Source organism: Heptranchias perlo, chromosome 5 (assembly GCF_035084215.1).
Source record: "Heptranchias perlo isolate sHepPer1 chromosome 5, sHepPer1.hap1, whole genome shotgun sequence".
Lineage (NCBI taxonomy): Eukaryota > Metazoa > Chordata > Chondrichthyes > Hexanchiformes > Hexanchidae > Heptranchias > Heptranchias perlo.
In genome coordinates, this window is record NC_090329.1 from 36,650,240 (window position 1) to 36,676,635 (window position 26,396).

The following is a 26,396-nucleotide window of genomic DNA, read 5'->3' on the forward strand; positions in this document are numbered from 1 at the left end:
AATGAGGAGTGTAGAAGAGCATGCCAGGAACAGCACCAGACATACCTAAAAATGAGGTGCCAACCTGGTGAAGCTACAACTCAGGACTACATGCATGCTAAACAGCGGAAGCAACATGCTATAGACAGAGCTAAGCGATTCCACAACCAACAGATCAGATCAAAGTTCTGAAGTCCTGCCACATTGTTGGCCAGGGGTTTCAGAAACTACTGAGTTTATTCCGAACTGCTGACACACAGGCAAAAGCAACTTTTGAACTGAAGTAACCTGAGTTCAGTCGCTGGCCTGAGCTGGCTGGAACCAGTTTGAATTAGCTAAGTTACATGAAAGACAAAGGAGATGTGATAAGACACAAGTCCTTATTTAGAAAAGGAGTAATGAGGTAATGCTACCTAAGTCCATGGGACAGAGCCAATGAGGAGAAAACACGGATTAGATGAGCAAGCCTAAACCAACGGGAGAGAGACAGCACAGCTTGAAGAGATAAGATTCGGAATAAGAATGAAGAATCTCGGGTGTGGAGCCAGCAAAGACTCCGGAGACCAACCATCACGGAAGGGGAAGAACCTACGTCAGGGACGTAGAGACGACGTTGAAAGAGCGAGAGAGAACGGAACGCCTGGCCAGCGTCAGCTCTCCTTTTCGGGTATTATCCTTTATATTCTGTGACCACTCAGGGAGTGTCAGAGAAACCTAGTGGGTGTGCGTTTAGATCCTAGTTTGGGTATAAAACTGTATAACCTGGTGCAAACTGCATGTCTATATCTAACCAGACGTATAAGCTATATGTATATGATCTAATGACGTGAATAAAGTGAATTGAGAGTTACGAGAGAATTGACTCTTCTCCTCTTTGTACTAAGCAAATAACTGTAACCGGTGACCTCCGGTCAACAACATCCAGTCGTGAATGGTGGTGGACAATTAAACAACTAACGGGAGAAGGAGGCTCTGCAAACATCCCCATCCTCAATGATGGCGGAGTCCAGCACGTGAGTGCAAAAGGCAAGGCTGAAGCATTTGCAACCATCTTCAGCCAGAAGTGCCGAGTGGATGATCCATCTCGGCCTCTTCCCGATATCCCCACCATCACAGAAGCCAGTCTTCAGCCAATTCGATTCACTCCACATGATATCAAGAAACGGCTGAGTGCACTGGATACAGCAAAGGCTATGGGCCCCAACAACATCCCGGCTGTAGTGCTGAAGACTTGTGCTCCAGAACTAGCTGCGCCTCTAGCCAAGCTGTTCCAGTACAGCTACAACACTGGCATCTACCCGACAATGTGGGAAATTGCCCAGGTATGTCCTGTCCACAAAAAGCAGGACAAATCCAATCCGGCCAATTACTGCCCCATCAGTCTACTCTCAATCATCAGCAAAGTGATGGAAGGTATCGTCGACAGTGCTATCAAGCGGCACTTACTCATCAATAACCTGCTCATCGATGCTCACTTTGGATTCCGCCAGGACCACTCGGCTCCAGACCTCATTACAGCCTTGGTCCAAACATGGACAAAAGAGCTGAATTCCAGAGGTGAGGTGAGAGTGACTGCCCTTGACATCAAGGCAGCATTTGACCGAGTGTGGCATCAAGGAGCCCTAGTAAAATTGAAGTCAATGGGAATCGGGGGAAAACTCTCCAGTGGCTGGAGTCGTACCTAGCACAAAGGAAGATGGTAGTGGTTGTTGGAGGCCAATCATCTCAGCCCCAGGGCATTGCTGCAGGAGTTCCTCAGGGCAGTGTCTTCGGCCCAACCATCTTCAGCTGCTTCATCAATGACCTTCCCTCCATCATAAGGTCAGAAATGGGGATGTTCGCTGATGATTGCACAGTGTTCAGTTCCATTCGCAACCCCTCAGATAATGAAGCAGTCCGAGCCCGCATGCAGCAAGACCTGGACAACATCCAGGCTTAGGCTCATAAGTGGCAAGTAACATTCGTGCCAGACAAGTGCCAGGCAATGACCATCTCCAACAAGAGAGGGTCTAACCACCTCCCCTTGACATTCAACTAAATTACCATCGCCAAATCCCCCACCATCAACATCCTGGGGGTCACCATTGACCAGAAACTTAACTGGACCAGCCATATAAATACTGTGGCTACAAGAGCAGGTCAGAGGCTGGGTATTCTGTGGTGAGTAACTCACCTCCTGCCTTTCCACCATCTACAAGTCACACGTCAGGAGTGTGATGGAATACTCTCCATTTGCCTGGATGAGTGCAACTCCAACAACACTCAAGAAGCTCGACACCATCCAGGACAAAGCAGCCCGCTTGATTGGCACCCCATCCACCACCCTAAACATGCACTCCCTTCACCACCGGCGCACTGTGGCTGCAGTGTGTACCATCCACAGGATGCACTGCAGCAACTCGCCAAGGCTTCTTTGACAGCACCTCCCAAACCCGCGACCTCTACCACCTGGAAGGACAAGAGCAGCAGGCACATGGGAACAACACTACCTGCACGTTCCCCTCCAAGTCACACACAATCCCGACTTGGAAATATATCGCCGTTCCTTCATCGTCGCTGGGTCAAAATCCTGGAACTCCCTTCCTAACAGCACTGTGGGAGAATCTTCACCACACGGACTGCAGCGGTTCAAGAAGGCGGCTCACCACCACTTTCTCAAGGGTAATTAGGGATGGCAATAAATGCCGGCCTCGCCAGCGACGCCCACATCCCATGAATGAATTTTAAAAATGTGCAGGAATTTCACGACGTTCAATGCATTTGAATGGTGAGTCAGACAGCGAGGTGCCGTTTTCACAAAGAGTCTCCTACAGCAACTTCCAGATTGTCCCATTTAACTGCACATCTGCCCTCGCCTCATGTTGCTGTGCGATTTGCACATAAATAATGGTGAACGCCGTTAGCCTCACCATTATTTTGAAAGGAAAATCTGGGCCATTACTTCCATTTGTGGGCGAATGGGGAGTAATGGGGTGGAGACCGAAGATTTTCATTGGTTGGACCAAGGAGGAAGGGAGAGGGATGGTTCTTGATCCATGGGATGCTTCACCACAAGTGGCTATTGAGGTAGAGACTTGAGAGCGCCAACACTGGCACAGGCAGTGGGGACCGAATGGCCTCATCCTGAGGTTGACAAGAGGCAGTCGCAGCACAATGGTGTGATGGCCTGGTGAGCAGAGGCAGTGATAGTACAGTATTGGAAGAGCAGGAGTTTTTTTTAATATAGTACCTGTTAATGACAGTGATACTTGTGGCAGTCAGTTTCTGATTTTACAACACAGCTGAAACCCTAGGCCATTTTGGGACTGCTCACCAATCCTGGAGCAGTAGAATTCAACTCTGACGAGGGAGGTCCAATATTGCTTAAGATCATCGAGCAGATGGCCATCGACTATACCAATAGCACTGGTAACTGCCTGCAACTGAGTTAAGGGCACATAGAAACATTGAAAATTTAAGGCACAGAAGGAGGCCATTCGGCCCATCATGTCTGTCCCATTTGAAATAGAGCTACCCAGCCTAATCCTACTTTCCAGCACTTGGTCTGTAGCCTTGTAGGTTATGGCACTTCAAATGCACATCCAAGTACCTTTTAAATGAGTTGAGAGTATCTGCCTCTACCACCCTTTCAGGCAGTGAGTTTTAGACCCCCACCACCCTCTGGGTGAAATTAGTTTCCTCAGCTCCCCTCTAAACCTTCTACCAATTACTTTAAATCTATGTTCCCTGGTTATTGACCTCTCTGCAAATGGAAATAAGTCGTCCCATTCTATCTCAGTCCCTCATAATTTTATATGCCTCAATTAAATTTCCCCTCAGGCTCCTCTGTTCCAAAGAAAACAACCCCAGCCTATCCAATCTTTCCTCATAGCTAAAATTCTCCAGTCCTCTCAACATCCTTGTAAATCTCCTCTGTACCCTTTCTAGTGCAATCACATCTTTCCTATAATGTGGTGACCAGAACTGTATGCCTTAGCTATTAAAGGAAAGTATTCCAAATGCCTTCTTAACCACCTTGTCTACCTGTCCTGCTACCTTCAGGGATCTGTGGGCATGCACTCCAAGGTCCTTCTTTTTCTCTACACCTCTCAGTATCCTCCCATTTATTGTGTATTCCCTTGCCTTGTTTGCCCTCCCCAAACGCATTCCCTCTCACTTCTCTGGATTGAATTCCATTTGCCACTTTTCTGCCCACCTGACCAGTCCATTGATATCTTCCTGCAGTCTACGGCTTTCCTCCTCACTATCAACCACACGGCCAATTTTTGTATCATCTGCAAACTTCTTAATCATGCCCCCTACATTTAAGGCTAAATCATTAATATAGATCACAAAAAGCAAGGGACCTCATACTGAGCCCTGCCGTACCCCACTGGAAACAGCCTTCCAATCACAAAAACAGCTGTCGACCATTACCTTTTGCTTTCTGCCACTGAGCAAATGTTGGATCCAATTTGCCATGGATCCCATGGGCTTTTACTTTTTTGACCAGTCTGCCATGTGGGACCTTGTCAAAAGCTTTGCTAAAATCCACGTAGATGACATCAAACGCGCTACCCTCATCGACCCTCCTTGTTACCTCCTCAAAAAATTCAATCAAATTAGTCAGACATGACCTTCGCTCAAAAAGTCCATGTTGACTGTCCTTGATGTCACAGATGTACATATTGTGTAGAGAGGAAAAGTGATTTTAACAGTAAACTAGCTCATATGTATGCAGTTGTGCCATGGGCATTTTCGGAACACCAGATAATAATAGTTAACTGAAAAACCCAACCAAATGAATGCTGCTGGTCAGGAAAGGCTTGTAGTCGATCGGGGAAGTGCAGTGCTAAAATCAGTTATGGAGAAGTTAGCACTCCCTTTGGTTCATTACTGATAAAACACCTACAGAACGAAGTTTTTCTCGTGCAATAAAACGACTGAGCAGCAGAGAGCAGTAGCTTGTGTGAAAAACAGTGTATCTAACTCCCCCAATTCAACAAACACAGCTCAACGAGTTTGGAAATGTGAAAGAAAATTATACATTCTACAGTTATAGTCCCTGAAAAGTAAATCGAATGATAAGAAAAAAGTCAGAGATCTTTAATCCTTTCGTTCCATGAATGTATCTTTTTCCAGGTGATCTTTCGTTGTGTTTTTAAAGGATGAAAGTTCTGCATTGTTGAAGTGGTGGTAATTTTGAGGGGCGGAGAGATAATAATTTTGTGTGAGAATAAAGAAGGAAATGTTACTTGTGGGGTGGATAAAAAGAGACTATGTTTCACTGTGTCAACCAGGCTGCACTGCAACGTCTATTCACAGGCGCGATCCGACTACTGATGAGCACGGGGGCTTTGACCTGCTCCGTTTCCGACCTGGGCCGATTCACCCCTCTTTACACAACCTGGTGATCCTGGATTCCTCCGGGGACACCATATTGACGCCCAACTTAGTGAGGACACCTGATCGGCACAGTCCGCAGCAGCCCAGAACTCCTGGCCTCAAGCGATCCGACAGCCTCAGCCTCCGAGCGGCCGGATTACAGGCGCGCGCCACCGCGCCCGGCGACAACTCGCCTCACAAAAGGGATACTTCAACCCGACGTCACCGGCGCCGCGTGTGCGACGTGATTCACGTCTCCCTGACACGTCACTGTAGGAGGCGGGGCTACGAACGCCGGCCCAGGTTCGACTCATTAATATTAATATAGGGGCGGGGCGGAGAGAAAAGTTGCTCAAACTTCTCGCTCCTGGAGAAGGAAAATGTTTTTATTTATCATCTTGTCGCCCGCAAAAAGTTATTCACATTTCTCTACACATCTGAAATGTAAAATTAATGTCAGATATTACAAGGAGAACACGATTATTGCACAAGCTGAAAAACACTGGACCTGTTGATCGATATTACGACCTGTTGGCGCCTCTCCCGTCGCTGCAAAGTGGGAAGCGAGTCGGTGGGTTTTATGGTCGAGAACCGGTACCGGGGTCGGGAGCTAAATAATGGGCGGTTGTGTCCGAGCAGGATGCAGAGACAGTGTCAGGTTCTGGATTGATCAGAGAGCCTGTCAGAAGCTACGAGCCGCTTGAATTTTTCTTTTAGGGCAGAGTTTGCTTTTTACAAAATAAAATCCATTGAAAAGGTTTTTTTTGAAGGGACGGTTAGTATCAGTCTTGCAGAGGTACCTTGTCCCCGTGCCTTATGGTGTAAGACTACTGCTTCTGAGCAGGTATTTCATAACGGTGCCCTGCACAAAATCCGCCAAATTCATCATGGTGGGGATATCAGGTGGGGTCTGCACAATCCAGCAGACTCTGACTCACCTGGTCCCATGAATACCAGCAATCCTCCGCTGCTTCATTCATGTGCAAGCCAAGGAAATGAGTCACTTGACTCAGCACTGTAGTCATGGGAGTGTACGCTCACCATCCAGCACTTCTCTTGGACATTTATTTTCAAGTGTTTTAGCACTGCGGAATTTAGCATAGAAATAGACTAATAGCTATAGTTGTTGCCATACATTGGTGAACTGAAAATATTAGATTTCCATTATTTGTTTAGTTACTGAACGTTGAAGTTCACAAAAATGAACCTTTCCCAGAATATTCCTCTAAAGTGCCTGTTGGTTGGGCACACCAGTTAATAATATGGTCACTGACTTTACCACATTTCCAGAAGCAAATTGACTTAAATAGCTTCAGTGTCCAAGTACTTCATCCATTTTATTAATGATCTGGAGTCTGGGTTCCTTTCTCTAACTACATTGTGAGACAAAGATTGGCAGGTTGACTGGACCCCATGAAATATCATGGCATCAGGTCAAACATGGATAAGGAAACCTCCGACTGATTACCACCTACCGTCCTCCCTCAGCTGATGAATCAGTCCTCCTCCATGTTGAACACTACTTGGAGGAAGCACTGATAAAGTGGCAAATAACATTCGCACCAGACAAGTGACCATCTCCATCAAGAGAGAGTCTAACCACCTCCCCTTGACATTCAATGACATTACCATCGCTTAATCCCCCACCATCAACATCCTGGGGGGTCATCATTGACCAGAATCCTAACTGGACCAGCCATATAAATACTGTGGCTACAAGAACAGGTCAGAGGTTGGGTATTCTGTGGCGAGTGACTTACCTCCTGACTCCCCAAAGCCTTTCCACCACCTACAAGGCACAAGTCAGGAGTGATGGAATACTCTCCACTTGCCTGGATGAGTGCAGCTCGAACAACACTCAAGAAGCTGGACACCATCCAGAACAAAGCAGCCTGCTTGATTGGCACCCCATCCACCACCCTAATCATTCACTCCCTTCACCACCGGCGCACTGTGGCTGCAGTGTGTACCATCCACAGGATGCACTGCAGCAACTCACCAAGCCTACCACCTAAGGACAAGGGCAGCAGGCACATGGGAACACCAACACCTGCACGTTCCCCTCCAAGTCACACACCATCCCGACTTGGAAATATATCGCCGTTCCTTCATCGTCGCTGGGTCAAAATCCTGGAACTCCCTACCCAACAGCACTGTGGGAGAACCTTCACCACACGGACTGCAGCGGTTCAAGAAGGCAGCTCACCACCACCTTCTCAAGAGCAATTAGGGTTGGGCAATAAATGCTGGCCTTGCCAGTGATGCCCACATCCCATGAAAGAATTAAAAAAAGGATTATATTGCTGATATTTCCTTAACTGTTTACATCTTAGGATTTAATTTTGTTTTTAAAATTGTCTTGTCCAGGTATGGAGAAATTTAATTTTTTGGGAGGAGAACCTTTTCTACGCAATCATGGGGAGTTCCTGGGGGCGCTGGTACAGTACTGTAAACAGGAGCTGAAAGTGCCCAGTGTCAGTGTTGGGAGCAATGGGAGTCTGATCACCGAGAAGTGGTTTAAAAACTTCGGTAATTCGTTTTCTGCCTGTACTCAGGTCTGGGAATGGGGGTGCATGTGTGTACATATTATATTCGGATTACAGTTTACATTCTAATTAAATACTATGGAAAGGAATTACACTTAAACAAACATATATATATTTGTGAATTAAAATCTCCCAATGGCCCAGTTGATAAATATACTGTTTGATGTGGAATTAAACCATACAGACCAAGAATCTGGTCTCAACACTCAATGTCTAGGCTCTTGGGTGAGCTACCGAGGGCAGCTGGCATCTGTAGAACCAAAACCCAGCAAGGTGCCAGTACCTTCAAAAGTTGCCCTCCGGAAAAAAAACTGATTGGTGTGGAATATTTGTTAAGCGTCGCTAACATCATCTAAGGGCAGAATATCTTTCCTGAATCCATTTTTTCTCTGCTATGAATTCCTGAAAATGGGAGCTAGGTATGAGAATTAACTCTTAGTATTGTAAAACTACATTTATTTATGCGACACATTAAAAACTATTCATTAATATCAGACCAAGTGCACTAATGTGCTGTACCATTGGGCATTGGGCATTCTATCTTCACGATTCCACACAAAATGAGTTCCCAGTTTCACTGGGGTATGTGGTGAGGTGCCAAGCATGGTTATGAGGAACCTTGGCAGGGAAGGGAGGGAAAGTCAAAGACCTCAGTCAACATCTCCAACCAGCTTGGTTACAGAGCAGAATTTGTAAATTAATACTCTGTAGCTTTTTTCTCTGTTTTACTGCAGCAAGCAGAATCGACAATTGTTATTGTCCAACTTTTGAAATTATATTGCTGCAGCTCAATGCTTAATGTCAAACATTCATGTCACAGGTAAGGATCACATTTCTTGTGACAGTTTTGAAGAGGACATCAATGGCCTGATAAGCCGTGGGCAGGGGAACAAAAATCACATTGAGAATCTCAAGGTCAGACAGTGGTGCAAAGATTACAAAGTGGCTTTTAAAATCAACTCTGTCATCAATGTTGAAGAAGATATGAATGAACAAATCAAAATTCTGCATCCAGTAAGATGGAAGATAATTCAATGAATTCACACTTCTTGGTGTAATAAGATTGGTAGCTATAAAATTTAAGAACAGGGAGGCAGAATTCTGGTGTAACTGTGGTGGGGGGAATTGCTATTTTGGGTGGAACTGCGATTTGCCAGGTTTCTGCACCCCCCCCGCCCCCCCACCAAAGGTGGCACCAAAATCCTGAGCTTGGACGGGCAGGCTCTTCTTCTGCTCTACAGAATTATGCGGAAAAGCCAGCTTAAGGGCATGTGTGAGAGCTTCCCTCGGCTTCCTTGGCAATTCCACCTTGCTCACCCTGATAGTTTCAGCTTCGGAAATCAGGGCCCCAAGGAGAAAAATGCCAAAAGTAATTGATTATCATAAATAGGCTACCCCTCTGCTCCATGAGTGGAATTGTAAAAATTTAAATGGTTCTTTTCTTCAGCCTGATTTGGACCTTGGGTGTTCCTCCTTGCAGTGGCAGGATGCCAGCATATGCTCCACCACGACAGGCACGGTTGACACCCCGAATATTCAAATGATCCTGTCCCTGGGTCAATGGCTGGTCAACACAGTGGGCGGGAGTGCTGAAAGAATTCTGGGAATTCCACCTTTTCCCTGAATATGTAAAACTTTGGCCATTGGCCAAAATCCTAAAATGGAAGGATAGGTGAGAGGTCACCAGACAAATCAACAACATACACAGTGGAATGTGGGAGAATTACTGCTTCAGACATGTCTCTGTTTTAATGCAAAACCTGCAGCAGGTGGTCAACAGTCAGCACTAATTCGAGAGGGAGTTGGCCATTGAGAGAGGCAACTGCTCCAGACATGGCAGGGCCATGCCTCGGTTCTGATGCAAAACCAATCGACACCTCGGACGTGGGATGAAAAGGAAGCTTTGACAAGTGCTCAACAATCGGAATGAATTCGTAGAACAATGGCCCATCGACAGAAGCAATTGCAACATGATGAGAGACCATCAAAAGCCATCAAAGATTCTTAAGGACTTTGTGAGAACTGTTTAAACAGACATGAAGTGCCTCATTTAACAACGAAGACCATTGTAAGAGAGGGGTATATAAGTGAAAGCTCGAAACCCCTCTCACTCTTGTTTTGCTCTCTTGCTCTTGTTTGCTGTCCCTGGCTCTTGCTTCTTAGCTCTTTTCCAGCTTTCTCGCTCTCTCTCTCTTTCTCTTCCTCTTAGTTCCTGCTCTTCTTTCTTTTTTTTCACCCGAGCTCTCCAGGGAGGAGAGCAGCTTCCAGCGAAACCAACAAACCCTACGTGAGAGAACCGGTCAGCCAGACCTGCATGTGCAAAGGATTGGTGAGCCTCGACCATACGTGTGTGTATGTGATAGGTGTCCCCAGGGTCCCCACCAACCTCTTAGTTTAGTGGGATAAAGTACTGTAGTGGGTGTGTGTAACTCAATGTACTGTGTAGGACCGTTTTTATCATTATTTTCTTTGTGTTGATGGTATAACAAAACCAACATTCCAATTCAATTCAAACACCGAGTTTTTGTGTTCTCTGTGCTATTCGGCTACTTAATCCATCACCGGGTGCATTAGCATAAGTCCCATTTTCCTGAACCCCCGATCTGTGAGGTATAAGTGTTCCTTGGCTAGACCGGGGACCAGATATCGGCACCGATCAATAGGATGAGCATAACCCCAAAATACCCGACAGTGCCATCTTGGCACACTCTATTCCCTCTGGATTTCTAGGCTTAGAACTTTTTCTTTGTTCGTCTTGCGATGGTATATAAACAGATTTTGAATGACTTGAAATGTGTGCTTGATTGAAGTATAATAAAATATACCAGAAAAAGAACAAGAAAACAAACTGGAAAGAATATTAGGCATATATGTCAGGGAGCTGAAGGGGGAGAAGGCTGCCAGGATGAACTCAGGAGAGGGGGGAATGGAGAGTGCCAGGATGAACTGGGGGGAGGAAAGTGCTAATATAAATTGGGGACAAGGGGGGAAAAGAAGATTGCCTCCATTACACAGGTAATAGAATGTTGAGTATACCCACAGCTTAAGTTCATACATGAAGAAGTCCAATTGGATGAGGTACCAGAGGACGTTTAGCGTGATTTCAGCAAGAGGTTATGAGAGGAAGAGAAAAAGGGGAAAGAAAATAATAGGGGAGGAGAATAGTTTTGTGACAGAGGGGTATGAGCCTCGATAGCAATGGATGGTGTAACATTCCACATTAGGGGCAGGGCTAAAAAATCACAGCTAAACCCAAACATGTCCTGACCCGACATCCACACATGTGATTTCATACATGTCGATGCAGAAAACTAGCGCATGATGATCAACAGCTTCAGAAAATCTGATTAAACCTCAAAAAAGCCAAAATTCAAAAACAACCCTGACTCTAAGTCAACTGACATGTAATTACACTAAAACCACTTTGGGGCATGGGCTGTTCACAACTTAAGCCTGTCTCAGAATTGATGTGGGGGAGAAACCACTTTATTTCTCCTCCCCTCAGGAAAATGGGAGTCAGCTGCTGCAATTTTATGCAGAGTTATTTGGATCCAATCAAAATGCTGAATGGAAGGAAAGCTGAAAGTCTACCATTTAGTTTGTACATTTTGCCCAGAGTTTGTTGTGTTGGGGGAGTGCTGGATTGCTCAATTGCTTGTGTGATGAATGTAGGACCAAAAGATCCTCGGTTTGAATCCTGACAAAGTTCACTCGGCCTTTCATCCTTTAAAGGAGGATAAAATGAATAGGAAGTGGGAGGCAGTGTGAGTATTCAGTATTTACCACACTATATAAATTACTGTCTTTAGACACTTTGACATTGTCAGCAATAGAAAATAAGATATTCCCTATGTAACAAATCTCCCACTCTCCCCTCCATGTTGCAGGTCTGGTCTCAGGAGAGCAGTCTAAATGTGCCTTTCCTCACATTTACCTTTAGCTTCAAAATGAGCCCTGGTAGTTTGCTCATGTGCTGGGGAGTAAAAAGGAATGTGGGAGTAGGATAGTTAGAGGGATAGACACTGTTCTCTGCAGCCAAGAGCGAGAGTCTCGAAGGCTGTGTTGCCCACCCGGTGCCAGGGTTAAGGATGTCTTCTCAGGGCTGGAGAGAAATTGGAGTGGGAGGGGGAGGATCCAGTTGTCGTGGTCCACGTAGGTACTAACGACTAAGGTAGGACTAAGAAAGAGGTTCTGCTGAGCGAGTTTGAGCAGCTAGGGACTAAATTAAAAAGCAGAACCAAAAAGGTGATAATCTCCGGATTATTACCTGAGCTACGAGCAAATTGGCACAGGGTAAATCAGATCAGAGAGATGAATGCGTGGCTCAAGGTGTGGGAGAAGTGGGTTTCGATTCATGGGGCACTGGCATCAGTACTGGGGAAAGAGGGAGCTGTTCCGTTGGGACGGGCTTCACCTGAACCATGCTGGGACCAGTGCTCTGGCAAACTGAATAACTAGGGCGGTAGAGAAGGCTTTAAACTAAATAAAGGGGGGAGGGCTCAGGTGGGGCGAAGTTTAAATTGATAAAGAGAAAAGACAAGGAAGTAGTACAGGAAAGTGATGGGGGTAATGATAAACAGAGTGTACAAACATAAGAGTGCACTAGCAAATGGGGCCGGGGTAGGAAAGAATGGTAAAAAGACAAAATTAAAGGTTCTTTATCCGAATGCGCGCAGCAATCGTAATAAGATAGATGAATTGATGTAACAAATAGAAACAAATAGGTATGATCTCGTGGCCATTACAGAGACGTGGTTGCAAGGTGACCAAGGTTGGGAGCTAAATATTCAGGGTTATTTAACATTTCGGAAGGACAGGAAAAAATGTAAAGGTGGTGGGGTAGCTCTGTTAATAAAGGATGAAATTGGTATAATAGTGAGAAATGATCTTGGCTCAGAAGATCAAGATGTCGAATCAATTTGGGTGGAGGTAAGAATTAGCAAGGGAAAGAAATCACTGGTGAGAGTAGTATACAGGCCCCCTAACAGTAGCTACACTGTCGGGCAAAATATAAATCAGGAAATAAGGGGGGCTTGTAAAAAAGGTAATGCAATAATCATGGGCGAAATTAACTTTCACATAGATTGGACAAATCAAATTGGCAAAAATAGCCCTGAGGAGGAGTTCATAGAGTATATTAGGGACTGTTTCTTAGACCAATACGTCGGGGAACCAACCAGGGAACAGGCCATTTTGGATATGGTAATGGGTAACAAAACAGGATTAATTAATGATCTCAAAGTAAAGGATCCTTTGGGAAGCAGTGATCATAACATGATAGAATTTCACATCCAGTTTGAGAGCGAGGATCTTGGGTCTGAAACTACTGTATTAAACTTAAATAAGGGCAATTATAAAGGAATGAGGGTGGAATTGGCTAAAGTGGACTGGGTAAACAAATTAGATGGTATGATGGTGGATAAGCAGTGGCAAACATTTAAAAAGATATTTTATGACTCGCAACAAAAATATATCCCTGTGAGGAGGAAAGACTCCACAAAAAGGGTGAACCAACCATGGCGAACTAAGGAAGTCAAGGATGGTATCAGGTTAAAAGAAAAAGCATACAACATGGCAAAGATTACTGGTAAGCCCGAAGATTGGAAAACTTTAAAAACAAGCAAAGGATGACTAAAAGAATAATAAAGGGGGAGAAAATAAATTATGAGAGCAAACTAGCAAGAAATATAAAAACTGACAGTAAAAGCTTCTACAAGTATATAAAAAGGAAGAGGGTAGCTATAGTAAACATTGGTCCCTTGGAGGATGAGACTGGGGAAATAATAATGGAAAACAAGGAAATGGCAGAGGAATTGAACAGATATTTTGGATATGTCATCACAGTAGAAGACACTAATAATATACCAATAATAGTAGAAAATCAAGGGGCAAAGGGGAGGGAGGAACTAAAAACAATCACTATCACTGGAGAAAAAGTACGAAGTAAACTAATGGGTCCAAAGGCTGACAAGTCCCCTGGACCTGATGGCTTGCATCCGAGGGTCTTAAAGGAAGTGACTACAGAGATAGTGGATGCATTGGTTGTAATCTTCCAGAATTCACTAGATTCTGGAAAGGTCCCAGCGGATTGGAAAACCGCAAACATAACACCCCTATTCAAGAAGGGAGTGAGACAGAAAGCAGGTAACTATAGACCAGTTAGCCCAACATCTGTCATGGGAAAATGCTAGAATCCATTACGAAGGAAGTAATAGCTGGACATTTGGAGACTCATAATACAATCAAGGAGAGTCAACATGGTTTTATGAAGGGGAAATCATGTCTGACAAATTTATTAGAGTTCTTTGAGGAAGTAACGGGCAGGGTGGATAAAGGGGAACCAATGGATGCAGTATATTTGGATTTCCAAAAGGCATTCGATAAGGTGCCACATAAAAGATTACTGCACAAGATAAGAGCTCATGGTGTTGGGGGTAATATACTGGCATGGATAGAGGATTGGCTAACTGACAGAAAGCAAAGAGTCGGGATAAAAGGGTCATTTTCAAAATAGCAATCTGTAACTAGTGGGGTGCTGCAGGGATCAGTGCTGGGGCCTCAACTATTTACAATATATATCAATGACTTGGATGAAGGAACAGAGTGTCTTGTGGCCAAATTTGCTGATGATACAAAGATAGGTGGAACAGCAAGTTGCCTGCAAAGGAATATTGACTGGTTAAGCGAATGGGCAAAAATTTTGCAGATGGAATACAATGTGGGAAAATGTGAAGTCATCCACTTTGGGAGCAAAAATAAAAAAGCAAAATATTATTTGAATGGAGAAATATTACAAAATGCTGTGGTATAGAGGGATCTGGGTGTCCTCGTCCATGAAACACAAAAAGTCAACATACAGGTGCAGCAGGTAATCCGGAAGGCAAACGGAATATTGGCCTTTATTTCTAGGGGGATGGAGTATAAAAGCAGGGAAGTCATGCTACAACTGTACGGGTGCTGGTAAGACCACACCTGGAGTACTGCATACAGTTCTGGTGCCCTTATTTAAAGAAGGACATATTTGCATTGGAGGCAGTTCAGAGAAGGTTCACTAGGTTGATTACGGGTATGGAAGGGTTGTCTTATGAGGAAAGATTGAACAGGTTGGGTCTATACTCATTGGAGTTTAGAAGAATGAGAGGAGATCTTATTGAAACATACAAGATTCTGAGGGGACTCGATAGGGTAGATGCTGAGAGGATGTTACCCGTCATGGGGGAATCTAAAACTAGGGGACATAGTCTCAGAATAAGGGGTCGTCCGTTTAAGACGGAAATGAGGAGGAATTTCTTCTCCCAGAGGGTCATAAATCTTTGGAATTCTTTACCCCAAAAAGCTGTGGAGGCTGAGCCATTGAATACGTTCAAGGCTGAGTTGGATAATTCTTTGATCAGCAAGGGAGTCAAAGGACATGGGGAAAGGGCGGGAAAGTGGAGTTGAGGTAAAATTCAGATCAGCCATGATGTGTCATGATATCACTACCAGACAGATAGAAACATAGAAAATAGGAGCAGGAGTAGGCGATTCGGCCCTCTGAGCCTGCTCTGCCATTCAATATGATCATTGCTGATCCTCTATCTCAATATCATATTCCCGCTCTCTCCCCATACCCCTTAATGCCTTTTGTGTCTAGAAATCTATCTGGCTCCTTCTTAAATATATTCAGTGACTTAGCCTCCACAGCCTTCTGTGGCAGAGAATTCCACAGGTTCACCACCCTAAGTGAAGAAATTTCTCCTCATCTCAGTCCTAAATGTTCTATCCCGTATCCTGAGACTCTGACCCCTCGTTCTGGACCCCCCCAGCCAGGGGAAACATCCTCCCTACATCCAGTCTGTCTAGCCCTGTCAGAATTTTATATGTTTCAATGAGATCCCCTCTCATTCTTCTAAACTCAAGTGAATGCAGGCCGAGTTGACCCAATCTCTCCTCATACGACAGTCCTGCCATCCCAGGGATCAGTCTGGTGAACCTTCGCTGCACTCCCTCTATGGCAAATATATCCTTTGTTGATCTCACTGTTGCCATCGGAACAGTGCGTTTATTGGTCCCAAGAAGACCTGCGGCAATTGGGAAGACCTATTAAAAAATGGGTCTTCTCAGCTACTGGTTTTGGTTGCAACTGGTTGTACAAGAACAGTATAAATAGTAGTGTGTCTCAATATTACATGTCTTAACTGGAGTCTAGAAGGGATTTTCGAGTCTAATTAACATTAAAGCTTTTGTTATGGGCAATGTGTTCAGTCAACCTTTAGAGAATGGTGGAGAGCTATTTATAATTGTAATTAGAGCAATTCTGTAGTGTACATTGCTTTCTTTGTTGTGGGTTTGAATATTGATGGCTTTATGAGAGCCTCATGCTTTGAGTCTCAATGCTCAATTTGAGTTGTGCTATGCTTATTTAGTGGTGATCATTACTGACATCTACTTTTAACGTTTTCCTCTTCTAGCAGTGAGAATATGTAGATGTTTTTAAAAATAAATATAGCAGCCCACTAAAGGGGCAGAGGAAGCAAAGTTTCACTTGGAATATCATATTGTGTTTAGGTGTGGATGTGAATGTGCCCATATATAGATATTGAACAGAAATGGCAGTGTGCAGGTTACATCAGAAAGTTCCACGGTCTGCTGAGGTGATCATGGAACCATCAGGTGCTGGTGGATGTGTAATCTGAATGAAAAGTACTTCTAGCCTCGGTTTATGCCCTGAATGATAAGATGGGACTGTGGTGGTGATATTGTAACTGATGGTTCACCTAGAAAAATATCTCCAAACATTGTTCTCCTTTTGCATCTGTGACCTGCATTCAAATTGAATAAATATCTCCTTTGTGGTTGGAAGGGTGCTCCTCCTGACTCACAAGGAGCGCTCTAAAAAGCACTTACCTTCTTGAATTGACTGCTCCATTTCACTGCCGGGTTTCCCGAGCCCTGAGAAACCCAGCCGGCAGCTGTTAAATTTAACTCAGATTCCCAGCTGCACTGTGGGAGCCTGATTTAAATATGATAATAAAATGTCCCGCCTCTCCAAGACAGGACACGCATGGCTCGCAACATGCGGCGTAAAAACGACAAAGGATGCGCACATCGATGGGTTGGGGACGCATTCCCTATTTTTTCTATCACCGCCCCCTCTGACGCTCTTCCGCCCGTCATGCAGGGATTGATATCGAGGCCAATATATCACCCATCATTTATTGTAGAAATTTACACTGAATAAAGTATGCTCCTTTTTACAACACAGCCAGCTAACCTGTGTCTCTTATTAGTTTCAAGTTTAGGCTGGGATAGTTTCTTTCTGACTGAGAAGTGTGAAAAACAGAAATTAAATACATTCCTGACTGAAACTCTTTAAACTATGTCCAATCAAAACAATGATTTGAAGTTGTTTTGTCTGACTGAGAGGTGTGAAAAATAATGAAACACACAATTCAGAGCAAGGCTACATGAAGCTTTGTAGCTAATGTGGCCTTCGTTTATCCTGCCATTCCTTTTAACTTCTTGATCTTTGCTCCAAGTAAAAAAAAATGGCCTTCGCAAATCTGGCAAGTTTGCGTCACTGATTATACAAGACATGCATGTCAGGAGCCGATATTGCTATCACAGCACTTGACCCAATATAAAAGCAGCTTGAAGAGTATACTGTACTTCATATAATCCAAATAAGTCATTCATCATTTAAATGATTTGTATTCAGTCATGTGATATGGCTCCGACTGCTGACTGATCTATTATTATTTGACAATACAGTTTGGACTGTTATTAATATACCTTATTATTGTTTGTAACTCTGACACTTAACAGGGCCCATATAATAATTTTAATTTCTACGGGTCCCAAACAATACTATAAAGAGAGTGTGCTACAATTAGTCCCAACAGCGAAAGGCTGAAACATGATTTACTAAAGGGCAGATGTAGTGTCAGTTCTGTGATAATGGACATTTGAAGATGTAACTTGCTGACAGCTGGCAATGTGATTGAAGGTTGCATTAGGGCATGAGCTGGGAGTCTCACACCAAATGAGTCTTTCAGTCTTTTTAACATGAGGATAGAGCCGCCTAATCCCAACATTTTAATTAAAATCAACACCTCCTTATGATATCTCATTACTGTTTGTGGAACCTTGCTATGTGCAAACAGCTTCCGTGCTTGCCGACAAAACAGTGACTATGAGGGGGAGTTTTAACCCCCCCACGACGGGCGGGAGAGGGTCTCTTTTTTTTCCCCCTGCCCCATCTCCCCGTAAATATTGGGGCCTACATTTCAAAAACAATTAATTGGCAAGGAAAGAACAACAATACCAACTCACACATGGTGCCTTTAACGTAGAAAGATCTCCCAAGGCGCTTCATGTTCAAAAAAATGGACACCAAGCCAAAGAAAGAGTTATTAGGCGGGGTGAGTAAAAGCTTGGTCAAAGATATGGGTTTTGAGGAGGTTCTTAAAGGAGGAGAGGGCAGTGGAGAGGTAGAGAGGTTTAGGTAGGGAATTTCAGAGCGCAAAGCCTGGAATGAATGCACAGTTGCCAACGTTTTGGCGAAAGAAGAGCCCAGAGTCAGAAGAATGCAGTGTTCTCAGAGGTTTTAGGACTGAAAGAGGTTACAGAGATAGGAAGGGGCGAGGCCATGAAGGGATTTAAACATGTGGATGAGAAGGTTAAAGTTTTGGATGAGCTGATGTTTATAGAAGGTGGAGGATGGGAGGCCAACCAAAAGAGCATTGGAATAATTGAGTCTGGAGGTGACAAAAACATGGATGAGGTTGTCAACAGCCTGGTTCAACTTGAGACAGCGGCTGGGGAAGGGGAATGGAATTGGTGGCAAGGATACTAAGTTTGTGGCAGGGCTGGAGACAATAGCTTCTATCTTCCCAATGTTTGACTGGATGAAATTGAGGCTCATCCAGCATTGGATGTCCAACACACAGTCTGACAGCACAGAGGCAGTGGAGGGGTCGAGCAAGGTGGAGGAGAAGTAATATTACAGTATCATTGTATGTTACAGAAGGAGGCCATTTGGCCCATCGTGCCTGTGCCGGCTCTTTGAAAGAGCTATCCAATTAGTCCCACTCCCCTGCTCTTTTCCCATAACCCTGTAAATGTTTTCCCTTTAAGTATTTATCCAATTCCCTTTTGAATGTTATGATTGAATCTGCTTCCAGCATACTTTCAGGCAGTGCATTCCAGATCATAACAACTCGCTGCTTACAAAAATGTTTCCTCATGTCGCCGCTGGTTCTTTTGCCGATCACCTTAAATCTGTGTCCTCTGGTTACCGATCCCTCTGCCACTGGAAACAGTTCCTCCTTATTTACTCTATAAAAACCGTTCACGATTTTGAACACCTCTATCAAATCTCCTCTTGACCTTCTCTGTTCTAAGGAGAACAACCCGAGCTTAAGAAGATAAGAAATAAAAGCAGGAGTAGGCCATACGGCCACTCAACCATTCAGTAAGATCATGGCTGATCTTCTACCTCAACTCCACTCCTCATGTCCATTGATTCCCTTAGTGTCCAAAAATCTATCGATCTCAGTCTTGAAATATACTCAACGACTCAGCATCCACAGCCCTCGGGATAGAGAATTCCCAAGATTCACAACCCTCTGAGTGAAGAAATCTTTCCTCATCTCGGTCCTAAATGGCCGACCCCTTATCTTGGGACTATAACCCCTAGTTCTAGACTCTGCAGTCAGGGGAAACAGCCTCTCAGCATCTACCCTGTCCAACCCTCTAATAACTTACACGTTTCAATCAGATCACCTCTCATTCTTCTAAACCCCCAGCTTCTCCAGACTCTCCATATAACTGAAGTCCCTTATCCCCAGTACCATTCTAGTAAATCTCTTCTGTACCCTCTCTAAGGCCTCCTAATGTGTGTGGTGCCCAGAATTGAACACAATACCTCAGCTGAGGCCTAACCGGTGTTTTATAAAGGTTTAGCATAACTTCCTTGCTTTTGTACTCTGGGCCTCTATTAATAAAGCCCAGGATCCCATATGCTTTTTTAACAGCCTTCTCAACTTATCCTGCCATCTTTAAAGACTTGTGTACATGCACACCCCAGGTCTTGCTGTTCCTGTACTCTGGGCCTTTAAAATTGTACCATTTAGGTTACATTCCTTCTCTGCATTATCACGTCACACTTCTTGGCATTAAATTTCATCTGCCATGTGTCTGCCCATTTCACCAGTCTGTCTATGTCCTCCTGAAGTCTGTTGCTATCCGCTACATTGTTTACTACATTCCCGAGTTTTGTGTCATCTGCAAACTTTGAAATTATACCCTGTATATCCAAGTCCAGGTCATCAATATATATCAAAAAGAGCAATGTTCCTAATACCGACCCCTGGGGAACACCACTGTATATTTCCCTCCAGTCTGAAAAACAACCGTTCACCACTACTCTCTACTTTCTGTCCCTTAGCCAGTTTTGTATCCATACTGCCACTGTCCCTTTAATCCCATGAGCTTTAATTTTGCTTACAAGTCTATTATGTGGTACTTTATCAAATGCCTTTTGAAAGTCCATATACACATCAACTGCACTACCCTCATCAACCCTCTCCATTACTTCATCAAGTTAGTCAAACACGATTTTCCTTTAACAAATCCGTGCTGACTTTCATTTATTAGCCCATACTTTTCCAAGTGCCAAATAATTTTGTCCTGGATTATTGTCTTTAAAAGTATCCTCACCACTGACGCTAGGCTGACTGGCCTGTAATTACCAGGCTTATTCCTCTCTTTTTTGAACAGGGGTGTAACATTTGCAATCCTCCAGTCCTCTGTCACCATCCCCATATCTAAGGAGGATTGGAAGATTGTGGCAAGAGCCTCTGCAATTTCTACCTAGGATGCATCCCAGCTGGAACGGTGACTTTTCTGCTTTGAGTACTGCCAACCTTTTAAGTATCTTCTCTTTACCTATTTTTATCCTATCCAATATCGCTACTAATCCCTTCTTTACTGCTACTTTGGCAGCATCCTTTTCTCTCGTGAGGACCGATGCGAAGTATTCATTTAGTACCTCAGCCATGCCCTCTGCCTCCATAAGAAGATCTCCTTTTTTGTCCCTAATGGGTCCCACACTTCCTTTGACTACCCTTTTACTATTTATATGTTTATAAAGGACTTTTGGGTTCCCTTTTATGTTAGCCGCTAATCTATTCTCATATTCTCACTTTGACTCTCATTCCCTTTTTTAGATCTCCTTTGTACTTTCTGTATTCAGCCTGGTTCTCTACTGTATTATGAACCTTATATTTGTCTTAAGTCTCCTTTTTCTGTTTCATTTTCATCTCTACATCTTTAGTCATCCAGGGAACTCTAGCTTTGGATGCCCTTCCTTTCACTGTTGTGGGAATGTGTCTACTCTGTACCCGAACCATCACCTCCTTGAAGGCATCACATTGTTCAATTACTGTTTCGCCCACCAATTTTTGATTGCAATCCACCAGAGCAACATCCATTTTTAACTCACTGAGATTAGCTCACATCCAGTTATGAATTTTTACGTTTGAGTGTTCCTTGTCCTTTCCCATAACTATTCTCAACCTAATAATATTATGATCACTGTGCCCCAAATGCTCCCCCATTGCAACATGCTCGACTTACCCCACTTCATTCCCCAGAACTAGATCCAGCACTGTTTCCTGCCTCGTTGCTCTGGGAACATAATGATCAAGAATACATGTATATGCTGCCCCTCTTTGCCCTTTATACTGTTACTATCCGACTCTATATTGGGATAATTGGAGTCCCCCATTATTGGAGGATTGGAAGATTGTGGCCAGAGCCTCCGCAATTTCCATCCAGACTGGGTGACTTTTCTACTTTGAGTGCTGCCAATCTTTTAAGTGCCTCCTCTTTATCTATTTTTATCCTGTCCAATTTCTCTATCAACTCCTCCTTTACTGTAACATTGGCAGCATCCTCTTTACTAAAGGCAAATGAAAAGTACTCATTTAGTTCCTCAGCCATGCCGTCTGCCTCCACGAGACAATTTTTTTTTGGTTCCCAATCGCGCCCCCCCCCCCATCCCTTGACGACCGTTTTACTATTTATATCTTTATAAAACACTTTTGGGTTCCCTTTTATGTTACTCCAGTTAATTTCCCTGACAGCTCACCTTAAGGTAATGAGCTTTTGCCTACATGTGAACTACAACCTCTTCACAATACATGAGAGCCATAGATAACACATTCTAATTATGCTGTATTTAGGACTATTTAATTTGCTGTCTGATTGAGGGAGACACAAGGGTCGATTTTAGCACCCGCGATCGGGTGCGTTCCTGGCGGGGGGTGCTCCGAAAATCGGGGAATCCCGGGGCGGGTCAGGAGCCCGGCTCCAACCTGCCCACTTCCGGGTTTCCCACAGACGCGCCGACATGTGCGCGCAGCCCCCGCATGTGGGACTCCCGCAGGCAATTAAAGCCGGCTGGGTGCCACTTTAGCTATTTATTTAGGTATTTCAGGTCGTTTACAGACCTGATTAAGGAGATATTTCAGGAGGGTTGGGATTTTACAAACAACTGGCAGTGTTTCCCGTACTGGGGGAAACACTCCCAGTTCAAAAGGACGTGTTGCAGCCATCAGCCTGTGGCAGCTGCAAAGGTCCATTTGACAGGTAGGGGTGGAGGGAGACCCTCACTCATTGCAGGAGGCCGCTCTGTCACTTGGGACAAAGTTTGGCCTCCACCACCCTCCTCCTAACAAGAAAATTCACAAACTTGCACACTTACCCCAGTGTCCAGACACATGTACCTACCTTGCGGACCCCCTCAGATGTACATCTTCCGGATGTGGCCCACCTCGCTGGTCTTGTAGTACTACAGTCCTGCCACTGTCTCCAATCGCCCGAAGATAACCAGAGGCAAAAGCCAATTATCAGTTCCGCTTCTCTCCGTTCTCACTAATCGACCTCTCGAGAGTCGTGTATTTAATTTTATTTCAGTGAAGCCTCAAGTTTTATTTAATGATGCTGAAGTGTAAGGGCCTTTTCAATTTATTGAGTGCACATCTTTATTTAGGTTTTTTTCTCAACTTTTCCCCAGTTTATTTAATACATTTACGCTCACCTTTCTTTCTTTGCTGCAATTTTTCCCAATTCTGTGTCAGGCTGCTTTAAATTCATGAATAATCCATCTACATTTAATTCACTTTTCTTGGATCCATTTGGGCCGAATGGCCTGTTTCTGTGGAACTCGATGAACACCTCCCACTGTCCATCTGTAGTTTTATCCGTTGATAATTCTGCCCAGTCTACTGTGGTCAATTTCTGCCTCATCCTTCCAAAGACCGCCTTACCTAAATTTAAAACCTTAGTTTGTGACTCACCTTCCTCCCTCTCAAACCTAATATCAAATTCGATCATGTTATGGTCACTGCTAGCGAGGTGTTCTCTTACCGTTAGATTATTGACTAATTCAGGCTCATTACTCATCACTAAATGTCGTCTGGCCTGTTCTCTTGTTGGTTCAAGAAAATATTGTTCCAGAAAGGAATATACTCAAGAAATTCATTGTTCTTGGAACTCGAGCTATTCTGCTTCTCCCAGTCTATGTGAAAATTAAAGTCTCCCATTATTACCACTCTTTTTATAACAAGCTTCCCTGATCTCTGTGTTTATGCATCCCGCTACTTTATCACTGCTATCAGGAGGTCTGTACACAACTCCCACCAAAGTCTTGCATCCTTTCCTATTCCTCAATTCTACCCAGAGCATTTCTACTGCCTACTCACCCTTACTAATATCTGCTCTTTCTAATGCTCTAATAGTGTCCTTTGTCAATATTGCTGCTCCTCCTTTTCTAATTTCTGTGTCCTTTCTAAAGACCTTATAACCTGGTATATTTATTTCCCAGTCATGCCCAACTTCTAGCCAGGCCTTAATGATGGCCTCTACGTCATACCCTATCAAACCCTTTCATTATCTTAAAGGCCTCTATCAGATCACCCCTCAGCCTTCTCTTTTCCAGAGAAAAGAGTCCCAGCCTGTTCAGCCTTTCCTGATACAAATATCCTCTCACTTCTGGTATCATCCTCGTGAGTCGTTTCTGCACCCTCTCCAATGCCTCTTCATCCTTTTTATAATATGGAGACCAGAACTGTGCACAATACTCCAAGTGTGATCTAACCAAGTTTAACATAACTTCTTTGCTCTTTAATTCTGTCCCTCTAGAAATGAACCCGAGTGCTTGATTTGCCTTCTTTTATGGCCTTATTAACCTGCGTTGCTACTTTTAGTGATTTGTGTACCTGTACCCCGAGATCCCTTTGCTCCTCAATCCCATTTAGACTTTTATTATCCAAGCAGCATATGACCTCCTTATTCCTCCTAACAAAATGCACCATCTCACACTTATCTATATTGAATTTCATTTGCCAACTAGTGGGGTGCCGCAAGGATCAGTGCTTGGGCCTCAGCAGTTTACAATCCACATTAATGACATAGATGAAGGGACCAAGTGTAATGTATCCAAGTTTACTGATGATACAAAGCTGGGTGGGAAAGGGTACGGTAGCATTGTGGTTATGTTACTGGACTAGTAAGACTAGTAATCCAGCAGGCCTGGACTAATAATCTCAGAGTCATGAGTTCAAATCCCACTATGGCAGCTGGGGAATTTTAATTAAATTTAATTAATGAAATAAAAATCTGGAATTAAAATACTAGTATCAGCAATGGTGGCCATGAAACTACCGGATTGTCGTAAAAACCCATCTGGTTCACTAATGTCCTTGAGGGAAGGAAACCTGCCGTCCTTACCCGGTCTGGCCGAGATGTGACTCCAGACCCACAGCAATGTGGTTGATTCTTAATTGCCCTCTGAAATGGCCCAGCAAGCCACTCAGTTGTAAAATCTCGCGAAAAAAAGTCACAATAAGAATAAAACCGGACGAACCACCCGGCATCGGACCACGAGGCATCGGACACGACAAAGGCAAACCAAGCCCAGTCGACCCTGCAAAGTCCTCCTCACTAACATCTGGGGACTTGTGCCAAAATTGGGAGAGCTGTCCCACAGACGAGTCAAGCAACAGCCTGACATAGCCATACTCACAGAATCATACCTTTCAGCCAATGTCCCAGACTCTTCCATCACCATCCCTGGGTATGTCCTGTCCCACCGGCAGGACAGACCGACCAGAGGTGGCGGTACAGTGATATTCAGTCAGGAGGGAGTGGCCCTGGGAGTCCTCAACATTGACTCTGGACCCCATGAAATCTCATGGCATCAGGTCAAACATGGGCAAGGAAACCTCCTGCTGATTACCACCTACCACCCTCCCTCAGCTGATGAATCAGTCCTCCTCCATGTTGAACACCACTTGGAGAAAGCACTGAGGGTAGCAAGGGCATAGAATGTACTCTGGGTGGGGGACTTCAATGCCCATCACCAAGAATGGCTTGGTAGCACCACTACTGACCGAGCTGGCCGAGTCCTGAAGGACATAGCTGCTAGACTGGGCCTGTGGCAGATGGTGAGCGAACCAACACGAGGGAAAAACTTACTTGACCTCGTCCTCACCAATCTACCTGTCGCAAATGTATCTGTCCATGACAGTATTGGTAGGAGTGATCACCGCACAATCCTCGTGGAGATGAAGTCCCGTCTTCGTACTGAGGACACCATCAAACGTGTTGTGTGGCACTACCACCGTGCTAAATGGGATAGATTCAGAACAGATCTAGCAGCTCAAAACTGGGCATCCACGAGATGCTGTGGGCCATCAGCAACAGCAGAATTGTATTCCAGCACAATCTGTAACCTCATGGCCCGGCATATTCCTCACTCTACCATTACCAACAAACCAGGGGATCAACCCTGGTTCAATGAGGAGTGTAGAAGAGCATGCCAGGAGCAGCACCAGGCATACCTAAAAATGAGGTGCCAAACTGGTGAAGCTACAGCTCAGGACTACATACATGCTAAACAGCGGAAGTAACATGCTATAGACAGAGCTAAGCGATTCCACAACCAACGGATCAGATCAAAGCTCTGCAGTCCTGCCACATCCAGTCGAGAATAGTGGTGGACAATTAAACAACTAACGGGAGGAGGAGGATCTGTAAACATCCCCATCCGCAACAATGGCGGGGTCCAGCACGTGAGTGCAAAAGACAATGCTGAAGCGTTTGCAACCATCTTCAGCCAGAAGTGCCAAATGAATGATCCATCTCTGCCTCCTCCCAATATCCCCACCATCACAGAAGTCAGTCTTCAACCAATTCGATTCACTCCACGTGATATCAAGAAACGGCTGAGTGCACTGGATAGAGCAAAGGCTATGGGCCCCGACAACATCCCGGCTGTAGTGCTGAAGACTTGTGCTTCAGAACCAGCTGCGCCTCTAGCCAAGCTGTTCCAGTACAGCCACAACACTGGCATCCACCCGACAATGTGGAAAATTGCCCAGGTATGTCCTGTCCACAAAAATCAGGACAAATCCAATCCGGCCAATTACCGCCCCATCAGTCTACTCTCAGTCATCAGCAAAG

The 26,396-nt window shown here is 44.5% G+C and overlaps 1 protein-coding gene across 1 annotated transcript in view; it reads left to right on the forward strand.

The window, feature by feature from the left end:
* Positions 1-5,206: 5,206 nt before the first annotated feature.
* The window catches only part of rsad2 (radical S-adenosyl methionine domain containing 2), a 31,845-nt gene continuing 10,655 nt past the window's right edge, over positions 5,207-26,396 (forward strand). The window contains 3 exon segments of the mRNA XM_067985259.1: positions 5,207-5,615; positions 7,711-7,872; positions 8,710-8,903. Coding sequence (XP_067841360.1) covers positions 5,207-5,615; positions 7,711-7,872; positions 8,710-8,903 — 765 coding nt within the window.